General features: G+C 46.5%; 1 protein-coding gene across 5 annotated transcripts in view; it reads right to left on the minus strand.

The window, feature by feature from the left end:
- FLI1 (Fli-1 proto-oncogene, ETS transcription factor) overlaps positions 1–15,635 on the minus strand; it is a 120,571-nt gene that overhangs the window by 18,520 nt on the left and 86,416 nt on the right. For all 5 annotated transcript variants that reach the window (XM_077112459.1, XM_077112458.1, XM_077112461.1 and 2 more), the window contains one exon: positions 7,951–8,016. In XM_077112459.1, the coding sequence (XP_076968574.1) occupies positions 7,951–8,016 (66 nt within the window). The remainder of the gene's footprint in view (positions 1–7,950; positions 8,017–15,635) is intronic.

Below are 15,635 nucleotides of genomic sequence, written 5' to 3' on the forward strand. Positions count from 1 at the left end.
ACCAAACTGATGGCGTGAGGCCGACCTGCCTTTGCAGGCTGGATTCCCTCCCACAGCAAAATGAATGCTGACGTACTTCTTTAAAAATGATAAACAAATAAGCCCAACACAGAAACTGGGGAGGGTGAAACACTTTTGTTCACGTGTTTCAACAGACTCCCAAAGGAACACAGCGTACACATTTTGAATGATCCCTGAGACCCATAAGCTTTTTCAACGGTGGGTATTTATGCTTTAACAGGAGCTAAAGAAAGAAAGAAATGCTCCCTAACAGATTCTTCTGTGATGTAATATACCTGCCTCTAACGAAGCAGCGGGACAAACTTTGGCGTCATTTGCCTTATTATCCCGGAACAAATTTACACTTGTCTTGGGAAACTGGCTAACTGTTTCCAATAATTTAGAGAAAGTGCGTCCTAGTCACTGGGTAACCCACACGTGTGCAATAACATTGCACACAGCACACCCACGGAAAAAAAATAACAGTGCTTTTACTTAGAGAAAGGAAGGATAATGGTTACTTAGAAAGTGTCCCAGACGAGCTGTCAAATTGAATTCAGAGAGCTGGAGTCTGAACTGCGGGACAGGGCTGGCTGGCTAAATGCCCCTGGGACTGGGGTTTCCTGCCCGCTAAAGCTTAGAGACAACGATCCTTTGTTCCTAGTTCTCTCTCTCTCTCTCTTTTTCTCTTTCTCTCTCTCAATCTCCCTCCCACCCACTCCGGATCCCTCACTGGTGAAAAAACCATGCAGCACTCCAAAAGGGGTCAGATAGAAAGCAGACAAAACATTAACTCTGGAATTTCAAAGGAAAACAGTTTTCAAAAACGGAGAGAGCAAGCTACTGTCTATTCTATAATCATAAATCCTGCCTGTGGACCACAGAAACAGGGTTTACGCACCCTATCTCTCTCACACACACAAGCACACACACACGTTCCACAAATCATCCTTGCTTTTGCTAACGATGGATTAGGTGCACTTCATCAGAAAAGAAAAGCATACGATGACCAAGTCCTCAGCAGGTTCTCCCACGAGGATCAGTCCCTTCAAATTCTAAGTGTACGTTGGCTTGCAGAGCCGCACAACCTGCTGCATGAGGGATGTTATTTACTCTCTTAAAAAATAATAAGGAGGTTACCTCACAGTCTTACACAGGCCTTTTCCTATAAAGACCCCAACCAAACCCCACCCCACGCTCGCACTAAAGGCAATCCACACATGGCAGATGTCCATACACGAGGCTGTCCTTCCTTCCTTCCTCCCCCCACCCATGTGCTGCCCGCAGGATGCTGCCCAAAGCCCACCCTCCCCCAAATGCTACACCCCAGACACATCACCCTCACTCACTGCACCAAGGTTCACAGCTCCCTGGGCAAATACTCTGGGTTCATCTCTGCTTGCTCACAACCCAAAGAGAAGGGCTCCAGGCTTTTCTTTTCATTTTCTTTTACTGTAGAAAACTCAAAGTAGAGAGAAAAGTAGAATGAACCCCGAAGGAACCATCATCCTGCTAGAACAATTAGGAACTGAGGGCCAATCTTATTTCAGCTCTATCCCAACCTACTCCCAGCTTCAGGACCCAGGGTTGTTTTGAAGTAAATCCCTGGCTGCTGGGCTGAGCGTCCTGATGGTCTCAGAGTGAAACAGCCAACTGTCTTCATTCTTTATGTCTCACTAGGATGAACCGAGGCTCTCTTCCCCACATGTAAGTCACCACCTGGTGGCACAATTTTCTCACACGTACACACTCACACTCTGGGATCTCACCTGGACTCCCTTTCCCAAAACCCAACCTGAAAACTCACACAGCCCTCATCCCACCTCCTCACATCCAACGGACCCAAATGCACTAACTGACTGGTCCTTTCCCTTCATGTCACTATCCATTTCCAGCTCTGCCATACTGCATGCTTCTAGAGGCCAAACAGCTTTTACTATGACCTCCAAAATAAACATAAAGGACATCCTATAGTGGAGGCAGGAGCAGGGGAAAATGGCAAGATATGGTGTCATATCACCTATTCTTCAGTATGCAATATTTAATTATTTACTGGCTCCCCTGTTTGCATCTCTGTTCAACAATAACATCCTTGAGGGTAAGAGCTGTGTATGTTCACCATATTTCCAGGAGCCTGGTGGCTATACAGAAATGGAGCAATGAATGAATGAGTGAGAGAATGGAGTGGAGGAGGCAATCATCAGAGAATTTAGGCCTATTCCTAACTAAGCTACCAAGTGCCTTCATGCCCCGTCACTTGGTTACATCCATGCCTTCTCTGGGCTGGGCGTCTTTTCTGCCACATGAAAGGTTTGGGGTAGATGTGCAACTTAAGCATCTTGAAGTCTTTGATTCCTTCATTATTCTCAGGTTACTTTTTGCTTGTAGCATGCATTTTCCTATTTGGTTATATGCAGTCTTATATTATTCTTAATAGTTTATAATGTGTATCTCCCTAAGAAGACTTTAAGCAACTTGCCAGTGTCATCTTGCACTGAGGTAGCGAAAAGTAAAACCCTTAACGGATATTGCAATCATTTTGAAACCACAATAATAATTCGCAGAACTGACTTCTCCTGAGCACTTACCAGTGTGCCAAACATGGTGCTAAGTGATTTATGAGCATTATATCATCCCCAAAGGGGAACTAAAATTATCCTCATTTATACTCGAGGAAACCGACACAGGAAAAGCAATGACTTGCCCGAGGTCACATCCAGAGGCTGCCTTATGTAAATTGAAAGTATTGGTCAAAGAATGTGTAAGACATTCAGGTGTCAGATGCTTGAACCAAACATGTTGCCATAATAATGTAAGAAGCAGCTTAGAGAGAGAGCATTCATGGGCGTGGGTGTAGGTTCTGGCTCTGCCACCAAGACCTGGATGATTTAGATGTGCCCTGGGACTCTCACTGCCTTATCTGCACTGCCCACAGACAGGCTCAATGATAACACCACTCCTGCCATCCCATGATGATGTCGTGAGATGCCCATGAGAAAACGGATGTGAAAGTGCTCAGCCAATAACCAAGGGCTGTGGAAAAGACCCTCCACCTGGAATTCTCCACGAGGGAAGCTGGGGTCCGTCAGCATCAGCTTCAGCACCAGCCAGGCATTTCATTAAAGGACACAGAAATGTCCATTCTCCCCTCTCCTTTCCATACTCAGAAGGTAAGCGGACAAACTTTTTATCCATTAGCCAAGGCAACTGCTAGAGATCCCTGGTCCATATGCAGATAATCTGCACTGTGGTGGAGAAGCGGTTTTAGCATTCTGCTGCAAGTCCCGGAAAGCTGCCCAGGGGGTGGCTTGAGGCTCATTGCTTCATGCACCCTTGGTGGGTTTACGAGTTCCAGGAGTTAATAAACAAGGAGCTCAATATCCTCTGTCTTTCGGGTAGTCGTTGGCATTTAGACAGATTCAGAATGAGGAGCTAAGGAAATGAGGGCTTAGGCATGCAAAGCAGCTAGGAAGAGATCTGCTGATTCTTGCAAGCTGACTTTTGTGTACATTGGGATGGCCCTAGGGCAGAGTTTGCCCAGAAAAACAACGTGGAGACTCACTGCTACCTCCAGCAGGGAGGGCAGGAGGGAGCATGGGTCGCAGTCAGAAGTCCTGGCTCTTAGGTACTTGAAAAGGTCCCTAAGCTTCTCAGAATCCCAGCATCCTCTCTGCAAAATCAAGTTCCCAACATGGTATCTACTTTTTTTAGGGCGGTTGTGAGAACCAAGTAAGGTCATATCAGAAAGGGGTTTACGCCAAGCTGTTGAAATTCCTCGTGATGATGAAAATAACTGATCATGGCTATGTGGTCCCTCAATGGCTTCTGCTCTTCTGTTTCTAGGTCAATTTGAGGTCAGGACAGGTCAAGTCCAACCCCCCAGTGCATCTCCAAGAAAACCCAGTCTCCCATTTTCCTCTTTCTGGTTTGCCTCTGCAGCGTCATGCAGAGGCCCTCCACTTGGAATTCTCCACGAGGGAAGCCGGGGTCTGTCAGCATCAGCTGCAGCACCAGCCAGGCATTTCACTTTAAAGGACACAGAAATGTCCGTTCTCCCCTCTCCTTTCCATACTCAGAAGGTAAGTGGACAGACTTTTTATCCATTAGCCAAGGCAACTGCTAGAGATCACTGGTCCATATGCAAATAATCTACACTGCTGTGGAGAAGCGGTTTTAGCATTCTGCTGCAAGTTCCGGAAGGCTGCCCAGGGCCTTCAATCTTTTTTGGGGGGTGGGGGGGTGGGGAGGTGGGAGGGTGGGCGGGGTGGGGGGAGGAAGCATGGTCCAGGAATCGAACCCAGGTCTCCCACATGGAAGGCGAGCATTCTACCACTGAACCACGTGTGCACTCAGGGTTTCTCAAGCTTGACTGCAGGTCACAAGAGTAACCTGGGGAGCTTTAAAACAAACTCAATGCTCAGGCGTCACCCCTAGATTAAGTGACTTGACTGGCCCTCCGTGGGGCCTAGGCACCAGCATTTTTTTAAAAGTGCTCCAGGTGATCCCCCCTGCAGTCAACAGCAGGGGATGGTATCCAGCAGGGGTGGTGTGGGAATTCATCTTTCGGAGAGGAGAATAGTTTAGAGGACATGGAGACGGTGGTCGCAAGAACAGAGATGGATCATGGAAGGACACTGAAATCTCTATCCAAACGACACTCAGGCTAGGCATCGTTCTCATGAACAGTCAGCTAGATGCGAAGGATACGTTGGTCATGAAGACCCTTTGAAGTGGAGACTTTTAAACTTATAACCGGTTTGAGTCCTAGCCCTGACGCTAAACAGCCCTGTGCCCCTCAGTGAGTCACTCCCTAAACCCTGAACCTCACTTTCTTTGTCTGCAAGGATCTACCTGATGGGGATGTTGGGAGGTGCCAAAGCAGAGGTAACGCACACTTTTGTGTGTGTTATCACAGAATCCCACGTAGAACCGACAGTTGTGGTGGCTATCGTAAGTGGGAGACAATAGCTTCCACCCGAAATCTTTCTGTTATGGTACCTTAGGCTTGATAACTAAAGGCAGAGAAGGCACAATTGTTCTAGCAGAGTCCAGTCCACGTCCACAGAATATTCCACCTAGCGGGACGCAAATATCATTTGACAACTCAATGGTCAAAGCTAGTTTTACTCCCTGGGCACAAGGAACCCTTAGAGATTGCAGCCGTTTTCAAGACACAAGCTGGCAGGATGACTACACCATTTTAAAGCAAAAAGGCATTCTATGGGATCAGGGATCAGCGCATGCAAGGAACATCAATGGGAAACATCTCCTTAACTCCTTCCCTTTGTGCTTAACGCCAGCACCTGCTCTTTGTGGACGCGCGTGCACACACACACTCACACACAGCTCTGATGCTCTTGGTGAAATCTGGGTCTACTTGGGCTTATGTGTGTGTTTCATTCAAACAAATGGAGCCGAGACGTACAGTGTCTTCTCTTTCATTTTCCACTTACCTATTTTTTAAAATAAAGATTGCTATTAGAGCAGAGAGTGGGGTCGGGGGAGGAGTGGAGAGAAAGAAAGAGAGAGAGAGAGTGAGAGAGAGAGAGTGTGCTAGAAGGGTGAAAGCGGGGCAGGGAGAAGCTGGGTTAGCTTTGTCTTGCTAATGCACTTTGTTTTGTGGCATGATGGGTTGTTCAGACAGATTCAAACCACCTCGGGTAGGGGTGGGGCACGATGGAGGAGCAAGACAGCTCAAGTGGAAAGCTTTGTTGGGGACAAAAGATGCACCTGCAAAGCAAAGGCTTAACTGTCTCTAGAGGCCAGGGCCAATGCTGGGAGACAAATGCCCAGCCCCACCTGAATGAGGTCCTGGCAGCGGGCGTTTGCCTGGATATTCCAGTTCATTCATTTCAGAAGAGGGGTTCCTACTCAGTGAGACTAAGCTGCTGCAGCAGCACCCCGAGTAAGCCTGCAGCCTTACAAATGCACTCCCAGACACAGAAAGACCAAGGGGGGAAACGCAGGTGGGCAGGTAGAATAGGAGCGCTGAGCTGATTATCCACGCATTCCGCTCGGATCGGCTAGCTTCTACACCAAGATGTGCATTTTAAACCCACGAGAGGTTTTCTCCTTCAACAGTTGATTTTGATGTTGTTTGTAGAATAGCCTGTAGAACTGGAGAAACTTCTAAGATACTAATTCGGCAGTTCAGTAGTTCTATTTCCCTCCTTCCCTCCCTTCCTTCCATCTCTCCTTCCCTTTTTCTTTCCTTTCTTTCTTTGCCTCTCTCCTCCTAGTCTTACCTCCCTTTCTTCTTTCTTTTCTTCTTTTCTCCCTCCATCTTCCCTCGCAGTCTCTCCCTCCTCTCTTGTCCCTTCCGTCCGTCCTTCTTTCTTTCCTTCCTTCCTTCTCGCTCTCGCCCTCGCTCTCCCCCTTCCAAGAAGTGGATCCCTATCTCCAAATGACATCTTCTCGAAGCTCGATATGTAAAACAAATCGGAGTTGAAGGCCCTGGGCATCCTGTGACTCTGGGTCATCTCCTGAGAAGCTGAGAGCTGCAGGAGTCAGGCTTGGCTCTCCCTGATTCAGCTCAGCCCGTTCACCCGACAGCGAACCCATGTGCCCAGGATGAAGTGATTCTCCCAACACAAGCCAAAGGTACCCTGGCCTCCTATCTAATCGTGTTCTTTGGTCTACCAAATTTTCTCTCTTTATAAATCGACGTGGGCAACACTATGTTAAAATAGGTTATCAAGTAACATGTGACTCGGACTGTAGAGTGAAGCAATATAACTTCAGTTTTCATGGCAAAATTATTACTCATTCTCATTTGGAAAGGAAAATAGTAGCAGAAGGAGGACTGGCCCAAAGTGAGGTGGGGAGAGGTAAGGAAAGGAAAATCATAAAGTTTAAGAGTAGATTTATTGTATTGTGCATTGCACAGTTCATCTGCAAGTGTTTTGGTCATTATCTAACTATCAATTGCTATTAATAGGAAACACAAAGTCTTCAGCAATCAAAGATAAAACCCTGGGCAAGACACATGAGCTCTGTGGGTCTCACTTCCTTTATAACCTGTGAGAATTTTGAACCGAGTCGTGTCTAAGTCTCTTCTCAGTTCTGAAACATTACGCTGTGCTACCCTCTAAGCAATAGATGCTGCAAACTTCTGGCTTCAATCCATATTAAGGCAGGTATGGGCTAAAGAAAAAAGTAAGGGAGAGAAAACCAAGGAAGAGAAGATGCCTGCTGCACTTGTATTCGTTCTTCAAGACCCCACTCAAATGTCCCTTCCTCCATTGAATTTTTCTTTTTCCTCTGCTAGATTTTTTTCACTCCTTCTCTGTTTTCTAAAAATTATTTGCTCACATTTTTGTCTCCCTTAAATCACTTGTTTAATCCCAAGAATCTATCACAGTGTCTGAACATAAAACTCAAACTGTTATTTCAAAAATGAAGATGCCAAGTAATGTTATTGTATTGTTAACCCTCACTGACAAAACTCATTTACTGAAATTGTTGTTTCTCTCTCTCTCTCTCTTTCTCTCTCTCTCTCTTTCTCTCTCTCTCTTTCTCTCTCTGTCAACCAAACCCACCCCACCCTGCCCCAATCACTGCTTTTAAAGTGAATTGATGTGGCTACATTTTGTTAGGGAAGAAACCTTCAAGAATCATTGAAATATTCTTTCTTAAGAAAAAAAAACTCCCAACTTTTAGCTTTGAAACAAAGCAGTATCCATTTCATTCTAAAACCAAATGTTTCATGGAGTACAACTGCAAGTTCTGTCTTTGTCGTATTGCTGCAGGGTATTCTGAAACCTTGTTATGCTTTTGCAACGTGAGGCACAAGTGGAAAGCAGTTTGGCTTTGCATCTCCCCTGCCAGATGAAATTGAGTGAAACAAGGAAGCTGACACACAGAAGTTCTCCACACAGATCTTAGAAAGATGGGACTGCATCATGCCTGATCCTGGAGAAAACTCTAAGTGCATGAGAGAAACACACTTACCTTCTTTAACACTCAGTCGTGAGGACTGGTCTGTGTGGGATGTTGTATTATAGGCCAACAGTGAACCTGGAAAGGCAAGGCAAAAACAGTTATAGACCGGAAAAAAAATGTTCTGACATCAAGAGAGAGAGAGAGAGAGCAGAAGGAGGGAAAAGAGATCTATCTATCCATCCACCCACCCACCCACCCACCCACCCATCCATCCATCCATCCATCCATCCATCCATCTATCTATCTATCTATCTATCTATCTAAAGACAGAGAGAGAGATAATTCTTTGAGGGAAAGAAAAAGTTAGTGTAACCCATTTTGTTGGTGCCAGTCATGCAGGAGTGTCACATTTTGGCTGAGTTAGGGTCAGAATTAGTGAGGAGAGAGTGAGTATAGGTGGGGAATGCCCTCTCCATCCTAAGCCGCCATGTGTGCGGCTAAAGTTCTCAGGAGAGCACCCTGTGTCACAGAAGGAAGCCAAGACTGGAAATGAGTCCACTGGGGTTCTGGTCCCAGCCCTGCTACTAACTCACTAACTTTACGTGTCTAGACCTCAATCTCTTCGTCAAAGTAAAATGAAGAGATGGACTGGAACCGGGCTCTGCAAGCCTTTTTTATCAAGGACCAGAGAGTAAATATTTTAAGCTCTGTGGGCCTTACACTCGCATATTCTTCTTTGATTCATTTTGCTTTGCCTTTTTTTTAAACACCTTAAAAATGTAAAAACCATTCTTAGCTCAAGGGCAGGACAAGAACAGGCCATGGGCCAGCTTTGGGCAGATTTGGCCAACAAGACATATTAGTTTGCCACATCCTGGACAAGGACAGATTAAAATTCCTTCCACCTATGATAGTCATTGGTTTTTATGTACAGATGGGGCTAAGAGACTTGAATATCCATTATTGATGGAGGAAGTTGGGAAGTGGGTGGGGGTAAGGGAGGGAGAATTCCAAACAGCTACCTCTGCATACCTTTGCATAAGTCCTTAAGAGAATTCAACTAAACCTGAGGAGTAAGTCATTGAGTTTTCTGTCACCCCAGATGACATCTTCTAAAATGAAACCCTACTCAGTTTTACTCACTGGAGGCATTTTGAAGGGATGGTACATTTTTTGGGTTGGATGTAAAATACATTCTCCCTTCTTTCGTACAACCGGATTTGTTCCCTTGTTTAAAACAAATTCAAAAGCTTTGTTTTGTAAAATTCAGGCTTTTTTGAGACCCTCAAGTGCCATCGAGACCAGGGCTTGGATTTGCTCAGATACAGGACATGAAAAGTCTTTCTAAACAATCCTTTCCCCTGCTCCCTGTGGCCGAGTGGACTGACTTTGGTGCCAAGGCTTAGAACAGGGGACAGGCTGCCAGGACACTCCTATTTATTTTTAGTCTCTAGTCTAGGAGCCAAACCAAGGGATGGATGTGAAGTGAGACTGCTGCCTCACCCAGCTGTGGGCGTTTGGTTGTGCGCCTTGGAGAAAATGTATGCCCTGGAGAGAACGTGTGCCTCCCCAGGTCAGACAACGAGGAATTGAATTTTAGAACCGCTGAGAGCATATGATTTCTGGCTTGGGCAACTGTCACTTGTAGCTCTGAAACAGTCCCAGACAAAAACAAGGGGGTGGATGGGCGGGATGGGGAGCTGAGCCTGCTACATGGCAAGAGTGCGGCTGCGCGCATACCATTTTAGGAACGAGACGGTCACACAGAGGTGATCTCTAAGGAGCAACTACTTTTGGTCACTCCATTCTCAAGAACATCAACAACAAAGTGTGGCTCAGACAACCTCCTTTTTATACAAATTGCCATGCAGATGCGAGTTGGGAAGATGGAGACCCGCCTCTTACCACTTCCTTGCTTTGTGACATCGATCAGTTCACCCCATCTGTCTAAACTGCAGGCTCCTTATCTGTAAAATGGGCCAGTAGTACCATCTAACTGACAAGTTTGAGGATTAAATAAGCATCATGCATGTAAAGTGCCCAGAACAAACCCTGGCTCATAATATATGTTCAGAAAATGCGAGCTCATACTATTTTTGTATTCCCGTCTCCCGCAGACACGACATTTACATACCATAAAAGCCCTTTATAAAAAGCGCTGGCTGAGCATTTTTCTTGTCCTCTGGAATTAAAGTTATGAATGGGTTCCGTTGCAATAAGAAATAATCCTCCATGACTGGAAGAAGGCTAAGAAACGGAACCAAACATTCCAAGGGAATAGAAAAAAAAAATCTCAGGAGTAAAAGATTTACTTACTTACTCCTCTGTAAGGAGTAAGAATGTCTGCCTCTCTGTCCCGACATTCTCTCCCTCAGGCTAAAACCTCACCGCTGGAGCAAATAAAGAAAAATGATGGTCTCTGAGGAGCTGACTGCCTGAGTCATTAGTGCAGATTTAGCTGAGAGCACGGAGCTTAGATAAACCACATTTATTAAATTTCCCCTTGGTGAAAGTTCTTCTTTGGGCACATGTGAATTCCACAGGAAACTCCCAGAAAGCTGAGGGAAAGGGTCATTTGACCCCTCCAAAGCTTGCATGAAATATATATTTCATGGTAACCTAGGAAAAGGATTTTGCCCTGAAGACTGTTCTCGGTTCAAGTTTCACTCCTAGAAGGAGAGGCTGCCCTCCCAGAGGAGCGGCTGCGGAGGGACATCTGGTGTCTCTCCCCAGAGACCCACTTTCTCTTCTCATCTCCTTTTGTGAGCTAGTCCGTTCCTGAGACTCCAGAAGGTGTGGCACAGCGCTCTTTTCTTATAAGAACCTTGCTCTGATACGTCTACCCAGAAACCCTGGTTCCTGACTCTATGACTTTGAATTTCTTTCTCTGGGTTTGAAGTTCCTTCAGCCCTGACTCTGAGAGGAGCTAAGCTACTCCAGACTCTCTGGCCTTTCCTGGCACCACAAGTTCTCAGAGGAAACAGGTTCTAATGGGGAGGAGGGAAGCCAACGCTGCTGGAAGGCTTAGACACTTTATCTACACTTTATATCTATCGTCTCTCTAATTCCTTACATGGATCATGTTATTCCCCCTTTGAAGGATGGGGAAATCAACATTCAGAGAAGTCATGTAATTTGCCCAGTGTCACACAGCTTAGAAAGCGAAGGAGGCAGGACTCCCACTCAGGTTTATCTCCAAATCCTGTGCTCAGTCCCACAGACACTGCAGCCTCCAGGCTAATTTTTAAAAGAAGCAAAATTTATATATGGTGTTGGAAGGCTGGAGAGTCATAACCTCTGGGGAAGCAGCGGAGGGCAGTGATTGAAAAGGGGACACGAGAGAGGCGTCCATATAAGTTCTAGACCTAGGTGGTGGTTATACAGGGGAGGGTATTCATTTTTTAAATACTATTCCTTGAGTTCGTGCACTCATGATATTTGCACTGCTCTGTGCATTATACTTCAATTAAAATGTTTACTTGCTTGTGCATCTGTCTATGTACTAATGCATATATGTGCATGCAAGCATGTATATATGTATGTCTATATATTTTGGGGTCCCTTTTGCCTATGACGTGGCCGCTGCTGATGCTGGAATGGCCTTCCTAAAATAAAAGCATAATAAAAAATAATTTTCCAGTGTTCGAGCTTATTCGTCTCTGGATGCCGTATTTGATGTCTGAAAGAAAACAGAACTGAAAACAGTGAAGCTCTGCAGGTGTGGGGCTGCAGCCAACAATAGGCCCTCTGCAATGCTGCACCCCTCAACCTAACCTGCTCTTTATGTGGAGCACCTGGAGCAGAGGGAGACAACTGTCCCAGGGCCAAAGCTCTTTGTCTCCGGCCTCGCTGTCGGCACACAATCCGCCAGCGCCCCCTCCCTCGCTGTCAGTTTATTGAAGAATCTGCGTCTCCCTTTTCTGGCTGTCAATGGCCAGGACTGGAGTGGATGGGTTGGGGAGGGGAAGAGTGGAGGAGATGGGGAACAAGACCCTGCAGCCTTTAAACAACAGGCCTGGCGGACTATTGAGACCCATGGAAATGTGGTCTTTTGTTCTGCCTGCACCCTGCTCTCCTTTTACCCTGCAGAATCCGGGGCCTGGAAGGGATAATACTTCACTCGTTTAATTGCCCAGAACCATCACCTTTGCCCGCCGTCTGAGGTTGCAGGTGGGAATACCACAAAATGCAGAATGTGTTTCCCATTAAATTTAAATTAAAAATGAGAATCAAGATAGATACCTTTTCTGGGGTCTCCCTGTCACATAATACATTTCATTCTCTTATGTCACCGCTGTTTAAAAACGCAGGGCCTTAGAATTTATCACAGGTCAATTTTTTTTTGTAAAATGAGAAAAAAAAAAAGAGAAAAGAAGAAAGACTCTTTCCTTCTTCGGCCTCTGGCTGCCCCCCACCCCGGGGCCTTTCTGATCGCCAACCGACGCCCCCCAGTGGTCCAGAGTCTGAACTGCAGTGGGTGACGGTTCCTTTGCGGTCTATCCCAATCTTGGCTCGCGAACGGCCAAATCTCATTTCCCGCAGCCTGCCTTCTGTAAATACAGCCTCTGCCAAGTGGGGTGTGTCTGAGAAAGATACTGGGGGAGCCACCGATCCGGCCGGCATTCGCAGTGCCTCCGGGAAGAGAGACGGACGGGGTTAGTGTGGTGACAGGTTTGGCTTAATCTGCCTCGTTCCAGGAGGCCACAAGGAAAATTTTTGGAAAGCATTTATCTCTTGGTACAAATAAAAAGAGAAAATGCTGTGGGAAAAGTGGTCTGGCCCTTGGACGCAGAAGCCTCAGGGTAGGGAGGCGAATTCGGAAGCAGCGATGGGGGGACAGGTGTGCGTCTGCACGAAGCTTCCAGGGCCAGAAGATGAGGTCGTGGACCAGGTTACTGCACATTAAGATACCCAGGCTGCTCTCTCCACCGACTGGGCCCCTTGAAACCAATTACCGAAGTGAACCAGGCCTCAGTTTTGCAGGCTTTTAAATGGGTGTTAGGAATGGTTGTCCACGTGACGTCCACCAGGGGGCGACCTGTCTAGTAAAGGGAATGGGAACTGGAACTGGGTGGGTGGGGGGGCTGGTGTTCCCCAGGAATTCTGTGGGGATCCTTGCAGACCGAGCCTGCCCAGCAACACCTCATATTTCTGGGACAGCTGAAATGCCAGGCGAGGCCTGGATAAATCCTAGCACCCCAGGCCATCTGGCAGGGTTTATAGGGGTTACTTCTTCTCTACTCTGGAAAATCCATATACAATATTTAAACTTTACAAAGTACAGTTTCCCCACCCAGACCCCTAGAATAAACACTCAGGCACCTTTTGTGAAAGTATATATCTGATGCCAGGAGAACATCTTATCTGAAAAAGTCTCTGTTTTTCTACTAAAGTCCAGAAAGTTCCGTCACTTCGGAGAAGTGCAGTTCAACCGGGACTCCTCCAACTTACAGCTAACTTCCCAGGAGCTCAGCTCTGCAGTTCTCCTCTGCTGACTTTCCTTCGCCCCACAGTAATTGCTCCATGTGTGTTGCGGATCTCGGCTGTTTTCCTTCCACCTCTTGCCAAACTGGAAACATTCGAACCCCGCCCCCTTCCCCACAAAAGGACAAAATGACAAAGCTCCAGGAATTAGCACTGCTTCCCCCTGCCTCAACTCAGTCACACTCAGCCTCGTTCCCCAAAGCACTGCCCTCCCTGCTTAAGCACAAAACATCCGCTGGAAGCAAGTCTGGAAAAACAATAAAGCATGAGGGCAGTTGGGTGAGCACTAAGGAGTTCCCAGCAATCCAGACAACTGAGAGTGACCAGGCCAGGACCCCCTGCGGGCATCCTCCAGGCTCACCACCACCTGACATCAGGGGGTCTCAGACGCTGGAACACCAAATAGTCACAGTCATGCTGGAGGTGCCACGTCCCGTCCTCCAGTTAAAAAATGGCATGTATCAAGAAGTGCAAAACCAAACATTTCTTCCCTTGGTGGTGGATCATTTTCCGTTTGGGTTCCACAGAAAGGACCATTGTAGTTACGTTGGGGCAAGGTTTGTTGTTTTCTTTTTAACCTTAATACACTATTTAATTTTTTGCTATTACTGGAAACCATTGTTTTTTTATTATGCACAGACCACTTTATACTTACATTTTTTACCACTCAACTTTGTATCTAACCATTTCTGTGATTTTTTTTCCATAGCACTCATTTTAAAGGCAGAATTTTCCATCTTATAGATGCCCTATTGTTATGCAACCATCCTCCAGATTCTGGAAGATGGTTTGGCATGTTTGAAGATCTTCCGTATATGTGTTTGATTCCATCTCCTTTCAACTGTGAAAACTTTCTTCACTGATAAAATTCTTTTCTGGGAACTTTATGGTTTTCCAGCTTTGGGGCATCTACAAATATACCCAGGTCTTTTTTACTCTTAAAAAACGAGAGATGGAGAAAGCAATCCACAACTTTTCTTGTCATGCTACATCCCCAAATACCAAACTCTTTTCCACAGCCTGCCACTCCTATGCCCGTATTATCTAGGAGAAAGCCTACCCAATGGCTACCAATGGCCACCTCCCCAAATTCCTGGGCTTTCCGAGCAGGTGATAATTCAGGGTCAGTGGCTTGGGTCATCTGTGATGGGAAGTTCTTGCTGGGACTTGGTCCATTTATGGACCCGTAAGAATGTAAGGCCTGGGGATCACATGGTATGAACGGGTCCTCCCCACAGCGAGTGAGGATGTGTGCACTCTGCCAACAAGGGCACCTGCTGCGGTACCCAAAATACACGACTCTCAAACCGTCCAGGATGTGTCGCTTATGTACATCTCTTTCTCCACAAAGGAAGGAAGAGGGTCAGTGATTCCTGAATCCCTGCCACAGAGGATTCGGAGGGAAGCAGAAAAGGCAGCACTTGTCAGTGTTGTGACTTGGCTGGCCTGTCCTTCTCTTGCCCAACCTGTCTGTGCCCGCCTCCACCCCCACCCTGCTTGGTATCCACTGCAAGACCCAGTTCATCAAAGGTCCCCTTTTACATTCTACAGACACAGAAGCTGGGAAATATGGGCCCTTAGAAAATGTGAATTATTCCAACCACAGAAAGCTTGGAGGAAAATGACCCTCATTTAAAAAAAAATTGCTTCTTGGGCTACGTCATGTTGCAGAGTTATGTTGCAGCAAGACTCAGACTTGAGGCAGTTGCTCTGGTGTGAACGTGTGCTGCAGCATTCCTACCCTCCCATGATTACCAGATACCCTCAGAGATGTGCCCCGACAGCCTGGGGCATTTAAAAATGTGTTTAGTTTTTACAGCCAGGGTGTGCTCCCCGACTTCTTGTGGTGCATGGCTACAGAACTGGGCAGAGGATTACACAGGCAACTTCAAGGCCAACTGGAAAACGGAGAGCGAATACCAAAGCTACCACCATAGAGTCAAGGAGACAAGGGAAAGCAACACCACAGGGGCCGTCAACCATATCAGCTTTGAAAGGGATCTTCAAATCACCCAAACACTTCTCATCCAAGACTCCTACAAGATTCCCAGCTGTCCTGGCTGCCAACAGCGAACTTGCTGCATCCTGAGGCTTGCCAGTCCCTCTTTGGCCAAGACCTACTGCCTGGAAGCCTCAGTATAATAAAGTGAGCCCAAATCAGTCTTCTGAAGTTCCACTCCCTGCTCCTAGTACCATCTTTTTAAGTCACAAAGCAAACCTTCAAATAATTGGGGATGTACCACCTTGGCCTGGATTTATGGGGAAGAGTT

This window comes from Tamandua tetradactyla, chromosome 8 (assembly GCF_023851605.1).
Source record: "Tamandua tetradactyla isolate mTamTet1 chromosome 8, mTamTet1.pri, whole genome shotgun sequence".
Lineage (NCBI taxonomy): Eukaryota > Metazoa > Chordata > Mammalia > Pilosa > Myrmecophagidae > Tamandua > Tamandua tetradactyla.